Genomic DNA, 16246 nt, shown 5'->3' on the forward strand with positions numbered 1-16246 from the left:
TGTAACCCAGCCAATCAAGCCTCACAAGACATTAATTGTCACTGACAAAGGGTAGTCACAACACTGAGAGATGGACTGCTTTAGACCTTTTCTAAACATATTTCCCATGATATTCTAAAATTGCCCAACTCTTCTCCTGAAGAAGGAAAATCCTCAGATACTGCAAGCTCCAGTGGTCTTGGTGATGCTTCATTCAGTCAGTGGATTTAAATCCTGAAGCTATATACTTATCCTCCTGCAGATGTATAGATACATATATCCTCTTCTACTCAAAGCAGGAATTTTCAATGCAGGGAATGTGTTTGGTGGGCAACTAAGAGAGCAGAAGATGATTCCAGGAAGAAGCAAAAGAGAAGTTTTAAGAGACAGGAAAAGAGGGCTCAGATACAAATGCTGGGGGTGTGGGATGCACAGACATAATGGAGGACTTGAGGGAAGATTTTTTGTGGAATTTGAACCTTTCCTAGTTATAGTCAAGAAACAAAAATTTCCTGTAGCCAATATATGAAAGTTTGTTTGGTAATGGGTTTATCTTTGAACTATGGACTGACTCGGTGTTTCATTTGCTGCTTCTATCTCCCACTTTTGTATAAGTAAAGCCAAATTAAATTAAGAAATAAAATTATTCCAGTCCTGAAAATACTTTCAAAGTATTTCTGCTGTGCATATTTACTCTAAATCTTAATAATTCCCATGGGAGAGAAATAGTTCAGACAAACTTTATATTTTTACCTGCCAGACAATTTATGTTGAGAAAACCTCTTTATCCTTGTTCTTCTGACAAATAGAAGTTGGCTGGTTCTCAATATCTTTCCACCAAATCATTTGACAAAAATATCATTTAAATTTTCCTAAAAATGACTCGTAGACAGATGATGCTCATCCATTTAATCCAGATTTTCAGAAATCATAAAATAATTCGTAATTATAGCAATTTAGTAGCTATATATTTTTTACATGTTGGAAAGTAACTATCTCTACATTTCCGCATAAAACACCTATATTGGCATCTTATGGCAGGATTCTAGAATCCAAGATCACCAAGTGATATTTGAAGACAGAAGCATCTTACCTTGCAGAAATGTGTTCTTTCAGCTGCAGAATGCTTGCAACATTTATCAGCAGGTATTGTGCTTCATTCACAAGAGAGAGTGAGATGTTTGTAGCAGATGACAGACCTAAAAAAAAAAAGAATCAATCCAACATTCTAAAATGATCATAAAAATTAGTAATTTCACCTCATCTTTGCTTTGACCTCATACTCATTCTCATTGCTAGTTTATTCATTTGGTTCCAGGCCCTAAGGAAATATTCCAAGGATGCCCTCCAACCTGCAAATGGTTATGATGCAATGCAGTTAGAAACTGATAGAGGTGAGATTTTACCAAATTTGTAAAATAGTTTACAAGAGCAATATCTATGCATTTTCAATACTCTTTCAACTATTTTTGTAATGAAATTTAATCTCTGCATAAATTATTTGATTCTTCACGATCATTTTTATAAATGGTCAATGAGTTTCCAGACAAAATCATGGTCATGATGATAACGTCTTCCCCATACTGGTGCATCTGTACATTTTCACCAAATTTAACAAGTAGAAGGGCAGTAAAAAGTCAGTTTGGGTATAATCATAACGTCTAGATCTATACTGGATAACTCTTTCAGGCTTTATCACCTACACACTCAATGTGAAGTCCATAAGCCTGATTTTTGCATAAGGAATTATAAATATTTTTAAGGATGACAACATACCTTTTGCATTTTTCTGATGTGACTTGCTTTTCATGTCTGTACTTTGTCTTATTAAGCGACATGGACGACCAAGAAGCGTAGAGAGCCAGCCAGCAATTCTTTCTCCACAGTCATATGTTTTTACCCTATTACAAGAAGAGAGGAAGTTTAAACTTGATTGCCCAAACAATAATTTGCAAAACAGAAGTCAAATTGTGAAGATGTTTATTCTGCATCCTTCAATATGAAGTACAGAATACATACTGTCTGATGACTGTCTCATGTGAAGATCTGCATGACTTTAACTCCCCATTTCCTCAGGTTTACTCCTTTCCTCTTGAAGTCGACTTTCACAAGATCTAATTTAGTTTATTATGGAAAATTACTATGGAATAAAGGATTAATCGTAACACTGAAGACATTGATTCTGACCAACAATAAGTGGTTGCCCATATAACAATATTAGAATACAATATTATGAAATAGTCACACTCTGGTCTGTACTTTTTACTAAAACCTCTTTTACTAAGAGGTTTTTACATTCCTCTTTTACTAAGAGGAATGATCTGAGTTCAATTTAAGACTGTTTTGCTGTGTGTAATTTTTAATGATCCCATCAGGTAAAGTGCTGTTACTTCTCTAATTTAAATCATGTTTGTACTAATATTTCATATTAAAACATGGCTTCACTAACAGAGGCCAAGCATCTCTCTAAAGCTGATTTCCATTACTTGTAAAATGTCTAGTGAGTTATGCAAGCTGGCAATAGAATTGCCTTTACCTCGATGTAATCTTTCCTAGAGGGACTTTGAAATCACCTCTCTCAATCCAAGAAGGCCACTGAAAATTGATGCTGTCTGACATTAGATTCCTCAGCCCTGAGTAAACTTAATGTCAATCTTCCAAAATCCAGGCATCTAGTTTAAATCAGTTGTCTGGGTTTCACTCACAGATAATGGAAAGAAGTAATTCCCATCTATATTAGACCTCAGGATGGGATGACTCTCACTGTGGGAATGTTCAACTCTCTAATGACCCCATAAAGAGATTTGACTGATACCTAACTTTAAAGCTAAGAGGAATGTGACTTCTTATGGTGACCTAGGAAGGATTCCTGTAGCAAGGAAAGTGAAGTAGTTGTGTTCCTACGCTCACCTTGATGTCCTATCCAGCCAAAGAAGTTCATCTGCATGGAAACCATCTGCTTTGTGAAACAAGAAAACAGCTACTCACAGCAAAAGGTGCTAAACCCCAGGACTGTGAGGAAATTAGCTTGGCTTTACAAACTGCTCTGTAGGGTTCAACCGAATTTCACAGGTACAAAGCCAGCAGAAGTGAAACCAAGGAGATTTTATAATCCTGCATGGATCTGGTATCTCTTCAGTGCTTGTTCTGAATTTTCAATTATGGTGCAGCTCTGCATCCCTATCCCCACCCAGAGTGGACAGATGTCAACCACAGCTGCATCTAGCCAGTGATGCCCTAGAACTGTAATGGTGTTCTGGTGTGAGTATGAGATGCAGGCACCGTGTCAAGAAAGAAGCCAAAAGGTGAGTGTCCACATGAGATTTCACAGCCTGAACTCTGTTAAGGAGAAGGCTGTTAATGAGAACACATGAATCTTCCATGATCACAGTGCAGGTGAAACAAATTCCTCCAATATTTTTTCCACCTTCACAGAGGTTCTAGGGGTGTTTAAAATCTCTCGTGAGCCAATTGCCTCTGTCAGCCTGTTGGAAATTAATACTGTATAAATCAGGGAGAAAGTTTTGCCCTTTATTTATACACTTATTGTTTTGAGTCACAGTGGCTGAGTTAGAGACTCACACCATTCTTTGTACTTCATCAAATGCCACTGTGTAGCTTTTGTATTCCAAAACACATGTTTTCAAATTGTTTTCCTTCATTGTCAGACCATTTTCTGAGCAAGTACCATCATCTCTTCAAGGTCTTAGTCAAAGTCATTCTGTTGTAGCTCAATTCTACTTGTTTTCTGCTTGTGTTTATTTTTGTGGAGTATAACTTTACATCTGTCAGCATTACATTTCATTTGGCACATGTCAGGCAATTTATAAAGGAGAGCCTATTTCTCTCTGATTTCACTTGCTGTTTGCCTTGAGTTTCCCACTCATCCTTCTATTATGTCATTTAGCTTCAGTGCATTACAACTGGTCCCTCTAGCAGGGTAATTTACAGAACAAGAAACAAGGACAGATGAAGTCTGAATATTGATCCCACGGGATATAATACAACAGGCTCAGTTCACCTTGCTCTTAACTACACCTTTGTCTTCTACCACTGCTACACTTCCCTTGATCTCTTTGATATTGCAACCTGTCAAAAAGAGGAGGTTGTGTCCCTGCTTATTTCAGTAGAGCAGCAACCTTGAGCATTTAGGGTCTTCTACAGCATCAATTCTATCAACATTAGTTTCTACTTTCATCATTTATGTCACTGGTAGACATTGTACCAGAAAGCCAGGTGCCTCTGATGTGAGCAGCACATGCTGATGGACAGCCCCTGCTGGGATGAAGGCTAACGCTGATGAATTGCTTCAGAAGGGAAATTTGGGCTCATTAAATTTCTGCGGCTGCTGCGAAATTAAACTTCCTCACATGACTGCTTGCAGATTCTACATCATGTACTTCTCTCAGTTATCTCAGTCTAAATTCAGAGTAAGCCAGCAGAACTGGATGAAATAATAGCATCAGAGCACAGAACTAATAAATAGAAAAATACATTCACTATGCATTCTTTCAAAAAAAGCCTTTTAACAATGACTTTTGGCCCCACTGCTCACCTTAGACATGTTGCAGGAAAGACCCCCTAACCACAAATCACCTCCTGTCCTCTTGCAAAACAGTTTTTCTCATTATTTTCGGCCCTGAAGGCTCCTCTGCTGAAACACTGGAAACTGGCATCAATGGCTATTGGGTCTCTAAGCAGTTTCAGACTTCAGCAGTTTCAAACTTCCAGCAGTTTCATCAATGTTTTTTCACTCATCCTGCCTTACTTCCTGTCTTGTTTATTTCCTAGTCACAGTCTACTCCTTGCAATTTGCTTTCAGAACCTCTTTCTTGTTCATTCTGCTCTTTCCCTCCTTCACAGAACTCTGAGACATTTCCCACGAAAACTTCCAATTTGATACAATAAAAATGACACAGTCAGTTACATGAAAGAGAAGCTACAATAAACAGTATGGCAACAAATTTTATGCACACAGAGAGAAGGATAACTCAGGCTGTTTTATAGCCTGTAATAGATGGGCTTACCATGGGGAGGCTAGGGATGAGTCAACACTAAGGGAAGTGGGACAGATGGTTAAAACAAATGACTCTTGGGTGGGTTCCACTACCTGAGGAAAATACACTTCTGAGGAAAAGATCCTCTTTATCATCTGAATAGCTAGTAGAAAAGAAGAAGATAATTTTCTGCATGGCTCCATGGGGAAATTGCCAGGTCTTCTGCTGGTTTGTTTATGTCTTACTCAGAGAAGCAAATGTGGAGGGTTCCAAAGAATTACTATACCTTGGTGAAAGGAAGACATAAATCTTTAAGTGGCTCTTTTAGTTGGACTTACCAAGAGACTCATTGCAAAGAAACACAGTAGATAATGCAAATGTATTTTAGGAAGGCACTTGATACGCTGCCACTCAGAAAACTTAATGAGACTGTGGGAAGTTCTTAGAAAATATGATGAATAAACACTTAAGTTTATGGATAGGAAATAATTTTATTCCTAATGTTGTATTCACTGAAGTGGTATGTATCTTGATTAGAATTAATGTTATTTAACTTACATACCTGCAGTCAATATTGTTAAGGGGACACTGAACAACATGGGTGGTCAAAACAAAATAAAAAGCGGTTGTAAATATGGAAAGCTGTTTATAACTTTAGAAGGTTCTAGCAATTTTAAATCCATGCAGTACAAAATGGGCAAAGCTGCTAACATCATCACTATTAAATGTGGGAACTGAATGCAAGTCCTGTGGAGACCCCCAGCTGACATCTGGAGGTAACTGGCGACACCTCCTTTTCTCATGCTTGGAGCAAATAAATAAAAAGATCTCACTTATTCAAGTGAGGGAAAAGTCAGTCTACTGCAATGTCTTTCCCCTCTTTTATGTTTTAAAATTTTTCACTGTTTTCTATCAGATGTGCTGAGCATGCCAACTTACTTACTTAAATAGGACCACTCTCCTGGTCCACTAATCATTCATTGCTTTCTGCCATTTTTTCAAGGACTTCTGTCTGTCTCTACATCTGTTCACATCCTGAGTGCCACTACAGTGATTTTCAGCTTCCATACCTCTCTGCTATCCCTTACCTGTGTGAACAGACTTTACTCTCACAGATCACAGCCTCTTTTCCAGTATTGTCTTCTAGTGGCAGAGATATTGGGTCCATGCCTAGGTAGGAAGACAGAAAGTCATATTTAAATAAAAAAATTATGAAGAATGATAGGATCATGAAAAAAGTTCCTATTTTTGCTCCTTTTCACAGTCACAGCAGCCTCACAAACAGCAAATAAAAAAAACTTTTTTCTTTTTGCTAGAATTATATTCTCTGCCGGCAGGTGGCTCCAAATGATAAAACAAAGCGCAAAGGCTGCAAATGACCTTGGTACTCAAAGCATATTTAAAAAATACACCATTTCAGCTTTGAGTAATTTCCTTCTCTGTTTATCTCAGGCAACAAAACTGGCACAGAATTATGGCCTCAGTCACGGTTTCAGTTGAAAGGATGGCTCCTCTTACAAGTCAGGAGATGATGTTAAACACTGTCTTGCTGGAGTAGAGGGATTGAGTGATCTGAAAGACGGAGGAGGGGGAAAGAAAAAAAGAGACTCAGTCTGTTCAAAAAAAGAAATATAATGTGAGACAAAACTATAATAATTTAAAGACAAGACAAAATGTATGGAAAACTGCAAATGAGACAATTATTCCCATCTATTCATCTCCAAGTTTAAACCAGCTGAGGATTCCCTGGTAATGATCTATCTTAACTTCTCCCACATTTTTCTCATCTTGAACAGAATGATCCAAAGAGATGGAAACTGTAGTTTGCTAGAACCAAAAAGAAAAGCTGTACTACTTTTCTTTCTGTTAATTGAAAACAATAATCTTAAAGGAAGAACAAAGTGTTTTACTGCGTGGCTGCAATGAATCCAGCTTTTCCATTACACTGCAACATATATTACTCAAAACTCTGACCACCCCCCCCCCCATTTCCCAGAATTATAACTACATATTTCGATAGTATACAATATTGTAAAACAAATAAGGACCATGCTTTACCAGCTCTGTGATATGGTGAAATCAAGTTGGCCTATTTTCTTCTGAAGAGTAATAAAATTTAGTTCAGATTAATTGTAACACCACTATCAACTCTGTTTCATGCATGAAATAGAAAGTAGTCTACTTCTTCCTTGGTTAATTATGTTAGTATATGTCATAAGTGAAGACAGAGGGGGAAAAGTTGGGTTCACTTAAGAAAATAATGCATTTAAAAAATGCTTTGAACTACCCTGTAACAACCTGAAAAAAGCCAATGTTATTATCTTATCAACTAGAACTCTTCGGCTTTGAAACAATTAAGTATTAGAATAATTCCTTCTGGAAAAGATGAATTTGAAATATGTTATCCTGCATGCATTCTTAACTGTTACATCTTTCAAATACTTTCTAAGAAAGGCATACTCACAAAATTTCTTAAAATAGAATTTCAGGGCTTTAAAAAGGCTTTTATATACCAGCAAGTGTATCACATTTTTATTGAACAGTACACATTTTACAGTGATGTTTAGGTCAGTTAAACATTGTTAATTACAATTTTATTCTGTCTTTAGGGCAAAAAAATAAAGTAGAATATTGCCAGTTACTAAAGTGTCATTCTCCATGGTAATTTGCTTGACAATGAAATTCACAGATGTGCTCACAGTATTAATATAAAAAAAATCTTATCGTTATAGCTCCTATTTTCAGTCAATGAGGAAAATTAGAGATCTGTTATTTCAATAGACTGAAATATAAACCATTCATGTATATTCTTTCATCAGTGTATGCACTTAATTCCCATTATTTTTATTGGCAGTAACACATGACTATTTGAAGGCACAATAAACTCCATAAAGTGCAATTAGCTGCTCAGTTTTGCTAGCATCTTTCTCCTCCAATATTTTAAGGCGCCTCCTCGACACTCAGAATTTCTCCTGCTGCACAGTGAAAAACTAATGCCAAACTTGCCAGAGTAATGCTGATTGCTAGCTAAAATAGAAAGAGAGAAATTAGTCTTTTCCAGAAATGTATTCTCAGCTGAATTCTGTTTGGCTACACGTTTGTGTAGGTCAGGAACAAGTGCAATGTAATCTGTGCTCCCACGTATTTGATGGAGGAGGACAAGGAGATTTCCCTTGATTCTCACTTCAATAATAGGGCTTCTGGAAATGAAGGCACTTGCTCCTGCCCACCTTTCAGTTACTGGGAGCCAAACCTCTAATAACTTCATTCAAGACACATGAAATGCTTTCTCACCATGGGGCTGATTTACAGTTAGATACACTGATTTTCTCTTAGTGGGTTATGTGATAGCAAGGCTTTGTTACACTCTGAACACTAAACAAAATAGGGAATGCCTGTTAACAACCACATAGCCTAAGAAAATAATTCTGACAAAATTAATAAATGCAGTTTCTCAAAATTAAATCTCACTCCCTCTGCTGAAGAAAAGTACAGCCAGTGAGAGAGTAAATGCCTTCCTCTCCCTCTGCTCTCACTTAACCCCTTCGTCAGAGATCCGGGAAACACCTGGAGTTCCCCAGCTGCCATGCAAGCCAACTAATTTTGCAGGCAAAGATCCTAAGCCTTTAGGCAGCTTTGGGCTCGTGTAGAGCCCCACTCTGCCATCCTTGCTACCCACCATGGATGGGCGGCAGGATTGCACAGCGGGGTCCGTCAGCAAGTTCTGCCCATCCACAGCTGGGCTACAGAGACACCCAACATGCAGGGCTTAAAGAACAGCTCTGAAAGGGTGTCTCAGCACATAGAGAATTCAGCAAAAGGTGTTAAAGTAGTTACAGTCACACTAAATCATGCTGACAAATTTTTCTTGGACAGAGAAGACAGAGAATATTAAGCCACATTGAAATAATAGCCAAAAACAAATTTTCCGCTAATGAAAAGTTCTAGAGGGAGAGGAACACGTGCCTGGAGGGGAAGAGAGAACAGACTCATTATGTTTTAAAAGTGGTACAGATAAAGTATTCACCATAATCTAACGGTGTAACAGCAAAACACTCTTAAAAAACGCTGTGTACTCCAGCTATGTGGGATCCGGCTCCCTTGGCTTCAGGCACTTACCAGAGGCGCCTGTTCCAGCAGCACGCTTGCCTCAGGCTCTCTCGTTTGGAGAGCGGCGCCTGCAGCCAGCGCAGCGCGCCCTGGGCGGAGGTGCGCGCCACGGGCTGCCCTCAGAGCGGGAAAAGCGCGGAGAGCAGCGGAACCGGCAGGGAAAGCACCGCGGTGCCAGCTCCTGGCAGAGGCGAGGCGGCCGGCCGGACCGCGCTGTCACCGGGCAGAGGGAGCCGCTGGGCTTGCACGGTCACCGCAGCAAGGGCATGGCAGAAAGGGAAAGAACAGAGAAACTCAGCGCAGGGACTGTGAGGGCAGGGGCGGGAGAGATGGGGGAAAGAAAGCTCAGCTTGGAAAGATGCGTGCGGCTGTGGCTGAGCAAAGGCGGTTTGGGTGGGTGGCCTTCCATGTGGAGAAGGAGTGGAGCAGGAGGAGGCCTGGAGGCGGCTGCTAGTCACCAGGCCAAGGGCTACGAATCTGAAATAGCATCGGCCACCGACACAGGCAGCGAAGGTTCTGAGCTTCAGAACAACCAGCCTGGCTTAACTGAGCTCTACTGCTCCCCACCCCATGGATCGCTGTTCTCAGGCAGCATTCAGCTTCAGGCACTACATTTGCAACCAACTACGGACAGGCTGGAGGTGTAGTGACAAAAGCAGCAGGGATTAACGTGGGATTTGTGAGGGAACAGTCAATTTATTAAATTAAATTTGTCTGCCATGAAATGATTTAAGTGGAAGATGAAAAACTGGCCGATGTTTGTGAAGGGATAAAAGAAAAAGATTAAAAATTTAACACCAACAAACAAATAATGGATTTAGACTGCAGGTAAGAAGAAAGAAAACATAATAAATATTGGAACAACTTCCTATAGATTTATCTGCTCAGCCTTACCCTGCTGGTTTGTATGTGCTCCCATCATTGTGCCACCTTAGGAGCAGTAAGCTCTGGAATAGACTCCCCAAGGAATAGACTCCCATTATCTCACTGTCAAGAATTTAAAAAATGCCACAGGTTGCAAGAACATCATGAGACTAAAAAACAGCAGGACTACTAGAAAAGAGGCCCCAGATCACCTCACGGGTTAGGGCTTTGGTAGCTAGAGTCATTATACAAAGAATAAAATGACTCCATTCTTACACACTGGCTGTACCAAAGCAGGTTTGTAAGTAAATGGCAATGGCATTCCCGTTAGAGCGCACTGATCAATTACTTTTGGGTAGAAAAATGATCAATGGACTTGGACAATCACTTCTGTGTAGAAATGATTCTCACTTTCATTGGAAGAAAGGCAAATGACAGTGAAAACTCCAAAAAAGACACACAGTAAAATGTCGAATTTAAAGGCAAATTTCACCCTGGCACTAGCTGTGGCAAGAGATTGTAAATCTCAGTGCGAAATGGGTGCCTTGACTGTCATTTTTGTCTCGGAAAACTTCCTCCTGACTCCCTGAAGTATGACAGGTCTTACTGACAGGTCTTATTGACAGGTGAACATACTAATGGGTATGCACTTGTCTGAATGAGTGCCAACAAGGAAAAAAAATGAAGAACAGACTCAGAATGGTCAGAAAGGAAGAGAGATGGTAAGGAAATAAATCTCTAAAGATAATTAGTTCTGAAGCACTTGATAATTTAAAAGTTGTGAGAGAAGGATGTCTGTGCAACTCTACTACAGAAATTTGAGGTGCAAGGTGCTCCATGTAGAATTGAAATGAATGAATGATACATTTTCAAGGAAATAGCACAGAGGAAAGAGGGGAAAGCAGGAGTGTATATGCCAGTGAGCAAGTCTGGAATCCCTATGAAGAGACTAGCTTGGGTTTGGGATTGGAAACTGAAAATAGCACATGATTTATGGAAGTATCAAAATGTACATTTGAGAAACCTATTTCAGACAAAAAGAATCAACAAGTCAGACTTAATTCTATGGAGAGTGCTCAGACAGTTGGAGATGAGAGCAACCCTAATGTACACACAGAAAGGAGACTGTGGTTACAGATCCACTTATATGGATTTCTAATAAAGGATGAAAAATTTGAAGATAGGTTCCCTTGTTTTGCTCTAGCTGCTGAAAATGTGAGCACGTGTATTATTAGTGGTTAAGACGTTATGGGCTTAAATGTTGGACCCCAGGGAAATGATGAGCACCATTCAGACACATGCAAACTCAGCATTAGTAATGACTTCTGTGGAATTCAAACCCATTCCAGTGTTCAGTGGCAATGGCACAGTTATGAAAATAAATAATTTTCACCCATGAGTAGTAAAGGGCTTTCTGTAACACTTTACATTTTTTTTCTTTTTTTTTCCCCCTCAGCAGTGAATAAAAAGGATTTTGATAATTCCCAGGAAGCTCATGCATCATTAAATATTTGCCAGCTAGTGCAAGTATTTAACTGAGTTAAATAATGTCTGGTCCTTATTTTAATTCATACTAATTTCCACTGAAGACTTTACTCCTTTAATCCCACAGATGGAAGGAGGAAGAGAGATACAAAATGGGAAGGTTTTTGTCCAAGGTGTTTAATGTTAAGACTTCTATTCCTTTACCTTTGCAGCATTAACAATCCCTTCAGGCTATGGGACTTCCTGCTATGGAGAGACACTAGTCAGTAAATTTCCACATCTGTCTGTTCCTTTCTCTATCCTGGAGAATTCACTTTATGATTACTCATAGGGAGTCACTGTCTACTCTCTGCCTACCCAACAATAAGTTAGGAAGCCCCACAGGGCTGCATATAGCAGGCTGGGCTTCATTGCCCACCGCTGGCACAGAACTTGTCCCTAAAGTCACAAGTAAGCACACACAGCATTCAGTAGTTTTGTGGGAGCATGCAGGTGTCCCTGCCTAGAAATCTGACACCAATAAAGAAGGGAAGGAAAGGATACTGTTTACTAACCTTCTGCCTGAATGACCATAATTTTTTGCTTCAGATCAATTGAAGGATTCACAAGACACAACCTTGGCTCCTGCTTCTGAGTCATGCAGACTCCATTCTGGTTTACAACCATCCAGTTTCGGTCATACAGCAAACCCTGGTTTCCTACTGGCCATTCTGTAACCTGGGAAAGCATTAGGAGGGGGTACAAGGGTTTAAAAAATGTTTGCTGCATTAATAGATTCATGCTGAAAAGAAAAGAGAGGGAAAAGAATTCATTCATCAAAGATAAAGATACCACTGCACAAAAACTGATAAATAAAACCCCATCAAATTACTCAAAGTTGTTATGTATTATCATACAGTTTAACAGAGCTATGAGAATAAACAATCTCTGAAACACTCTGAAAACTGTCTTCAATTTTATACTCATCCATTTTTAGGATCTATTCCTCCAGAAATTTTCATTTAACTTACAAAGCACTGAAATTTTATGGGAATTTCATGAGTTAAGGCAAAACCAAACAAACAGAAAGCAGGAAAATGGTGAAATTAAAAATTCTGAAAAAAACTTGTTTTTCACAAAATGGGACCACTTTATCAATTGATCCATTTAAGAAAATCTCTGCCACTGAAGCTTCTGGTTTTGCTGGGAGAATAATAGTTTCTTTAAATTCCCTTACAACAAAACACATTGTCTTCTTTGCTATCTGTTCTTCCATTATGTGTATAACAGTCTTTACATTGAATAGCCCATACAAGAATATTGTCCTTGCTTCCACATACATTTTTCTGGTGAAAAGAACATCTGTTTCTGATGCTACACAGATGGTAATCTTGAAATCCAAAAAGAGAGCAATTTTAGTAATGCCTTTGGGTGACATTAATATCTGCTTTCTTCTCCAGAATGTTAAAATATTAATACCATTCTTGTAATATAAAGCTGGCCACTAACATATTCTTCAGCTCACGTATGCTTTCTAGTCACAGTTGAATAGGGAGAAAAGTTTACAGCTGAACTTCATTGAATTCTTATAGAAAAACTGAGTACATCTCACATGAATTAGCTGACAAAAGACTTCAGCAAAAACCTATTGAGTAAAAGATATGTCAAGCACAGCCTGATGCTATGAAGAGCAGCATGTCTGGAAGCACTAGCTAGATTAATTAAAAACCACATTTTTGTTTATCATGTGATCAACCCAAAACTTGACAGACCCTAAAATATCTCATTCTTGTAAACTTTTCTTGTTTTTATAAAAGCCTGCAGCAGCAGTTTGACACTAACTGCCTGACTATGGAAAGCTAAGGGCAGGCATGGTAGAACTGAAAACTTAAAGCATCAAAGCTGAAACAAAAATAATCTCACCACAGTGCAACCAACTATACTGAATACAGAAAATAGAAAAATAAAAATTAGGAGAAGAAACATGTTCTATCAACCCACTTGATTTATAATATTATTTGGCAATTTTTTATGCAACTGTGGATGAAAATTCCGTGGTAAATGGAAATTGTAGGTCTTGATTGTGGACAATGTCATCTGAAATCACATTTTCCAAGTACCTCAAACTGTCAGCACCTCAGCTATGTGAACCTTTGCCCTGTCATTTTTAGGAGAGGAATCATAGACCAAAGACTGCAATATCAGCTGAAGAACACACTTTTGTTCTTAGTGGAAATTATTCTTTGGAGAGACCAGCATTTTTGGTTATCCTGTATAATTATACTACAAAATGCATTTGAACAGCTGGTGATCATCTGAGAGCTGCAAGAATTTCCTGCTAACAAATCTCCTTTCCAAAAAAGAAGATCACTAATTGGTAATATATCCTCCCCTTAATCCAACAGATCTCTACAGGATTTGATAGATATAGAGAGCAGAATAAACTAAAAAAGCAGAAAAATAGAAGAAGACCACAAAGTTTCTCAGTTCCCTATTGCAACATTCAGTTGTTTTGGTTCCCCTTCAGGACAGCAATCTTATTCAGAATATAGCTTAAGCATTTGCTTACCCTTCACTGAAGGCAAGAGGCTTTATGAGCAAAATAAAACTTCTCTTTAATCAGAGCTTCAGGTAGTTCTTGCATGCTGACAGGCTTGAAAGGGGTAAGCCCAGCTAACTAGCTAGCAGATGTTTGGAAATAATCAACACCTTCCACTCAAGATACCTCTGACAGGTCCAAAATAATGGCAACTGACTCCATGCTTCACTCACACCACAAATATGATGCAGCCCTTGACTACAGGTCCTCAACCCATTTTTCCCTCTTCCTCTGGGTACTTGCCATTGTAGTGTGCCCTGCAGTGTGTCTCTATCCTGTCATGTATGTTGTCTCTGCACTGTTAGGTGCCCAACTCCCTCTCCACTTTTCAGCTCACTGTATTGCACGTGTCGCTAGGACCCTGGTAAAGGAAGTGGCAACAACAAAATAACTGTGGTTTGCTTTGGATGAAGAGTCACAGATGGCTCTGAACAGCCAGAGCTGGTTTGCTGCTAATACTGACACTGGAGATGAGCACGGAAGAACACATTCATTTCTTCTCTCAGCACTTAGGCCTGTGCAGAGCACATCCTGCCCTTATTTCAAAGGGGCTGAATGAATTGTTAAATAAAGTAAAATAGAGCAGGTTAGGATACGTGCAGTGTATATAGCCTGTAATGTGATTCCCTGAAGTTGCCTGGCCTTCTCAGGCTACTGGGACAAATTAAAAGTGGGAGGACAGAAGGAAAGCAGGGAGTGCGTGGTTTTACTGATAGATACCAGCACAAACCTTCATTCCAAGCATGTGGATGCTGGCAGGTGATGATGCATCCCAGGATAATTCAATTTATGGTCTCCTCTACCTGTCATGAGGATCAATGCATAATATGGCCAGTACTTGGTATTGTCCCATCTGCTTTAGTCCATCTTTTCCAAACGCAAAATGAAAACATCCACTGCAAAAACATGTGGGGTTGTCTGGTTTTTTCTTTATTTCAGAAGTTTCTGTAAAATATTTTGGGCTGCATTTCTCTCATAGTTCATAGTACTGTCATCATGAAGGCTAACAAAGTTTTTGAACACATTAAAGGAATCACTGAAAAGGCTTTAATTTATCTAAGTTTAAAAATATTACTGGTCTTTCATATAATTTATCCACTGATCACTAGGAATTTGCATTGTATTTCAAATTAAAATCTAGTTTGTTGTCCCTGTTGAGATGCAGTTTTTTGTACTCTGAAATCTGCTGAAAGAATAATAAAGTTATTAATTAGTTATTTATTTAAATTCCTAACTTCTTTCACTGGGCACATTGCATTATATAATTATGCAAAAGTCATCGACATGAGAGATGTTCCTGTTTAAAAATGCATGTTTAAAACACATTTTTATGTTGGAAAAAATAAAGTGGTCTTGCATGGAGGTTACTCCTCTGATTTTCTCCTTTTAATAAAATAATTGTGGGGAAAAATAACCACATTTGAGAAGTTGAGTTAGAAAATTTTGCCCTCTGCTTCCTGCACCACGTGTACAAAATCCATGGGACAACAGTGGCCAGGAACTCTCCATACAATTCTGCAGAAACCACCTGACCTGCAGTGAGCTGACAATCTTCATGCCAAATTTCATCCTCCCAGCTGCCAAAGCACTCTGCACTCTCATTTTCTCTGGAGGTCAAGAACCTCTCATACTACACCACTTAGAATAGAACAGAGAAATCAGAGTTTAGGAGAACAGGAGATTATGTGACTCTAAAGAGGAGATCAAACAGCTGTGAGTTTGCACTCACTTCCTCCTCAAGTTTGTCCTCCTGCCACTAATCATCTATCCCGCAACCAGCAACTCTGTGGGCAGATGAGCTGAGTCCTGCACTCAGTTATCTGGAATTTTCCACTGCACACATTATTTTAGGAAAACTCAGGTGATCATGTAGTTACAATAAACCCTAGTTATAGCATATGCTAAAGGTCTGACCTCCCATACCAGCAGGTGGCCTCCACTTGAACCTACAAATCTATGAGCTTCTGACCTCAAGTATCAAAGTATTGGAAGGTGAATGAATTTACTACAGCTCAGCATTTGAACCACTTCTACCTTTTCACATCAGCTAGCTGAGTTACCCTATAACTGCTAAACATGGAGATCAAATTTTTAATTGGGAAAATACTGTTCTAAATTTCCAGCAACTCCAAAGCATCTGAAACTATTTTAGATTAAAAACCAGACACTGATTTTCAATTCTTGGATTCCAATCAAAGACTAAAGCTACATGATTACTACTTCAGAAGTTTAT

General features: G+C 38.9%; 1 protein-coding gene across 1 annotated transcript in view; it reads right to left on the minus strand.

Moving 5' to 3' along the window:
- The window catches only part of MOCOS (molybdenum cofactor sulfurase), a 212404-nt gene that overhangs the window by 16210 nt on the left and 179948 nt on the right, over window positions 1-16246 (minus strand). Inside the window, exons 9-12 of the mRNA XM_038126791.1 lie at window positions 11990-12152; window positions 6065-6146; window positions 1756-1880; window positions 1073-1178 (exon numbers count right to left, since the gene is read on the minus strand). Coding sequence (XP_037982719.1) covers window positions 1073-1178; window positions 1756-1880; window positions 6065-6146; window positions 11990-12152 — 476 coding nt within the window. The remainder of the gene's footprint in view (window positions 1-1072; window positions 1179-1755; window positions 1881-6064; window positions 6147-11989; window positions 12153-16246) is intronic.

The sequence above is a fragment of the Motacilla alba genome, chromosome 2 (genome assembly GCF_015832195.1).
Source record: "Motacilla alba alba isolate MOTALB_02 chromosome 2, Motacilla_alba_V1.0_pri, whole genome shotgun sequence".
Taxonomy (NCBI): domain Eukaryota; kingdom Metazoa; phylum Chordata; class Aves; order Passeriformes; family Motacillidae; genus Motacilla; species Motacilla alba.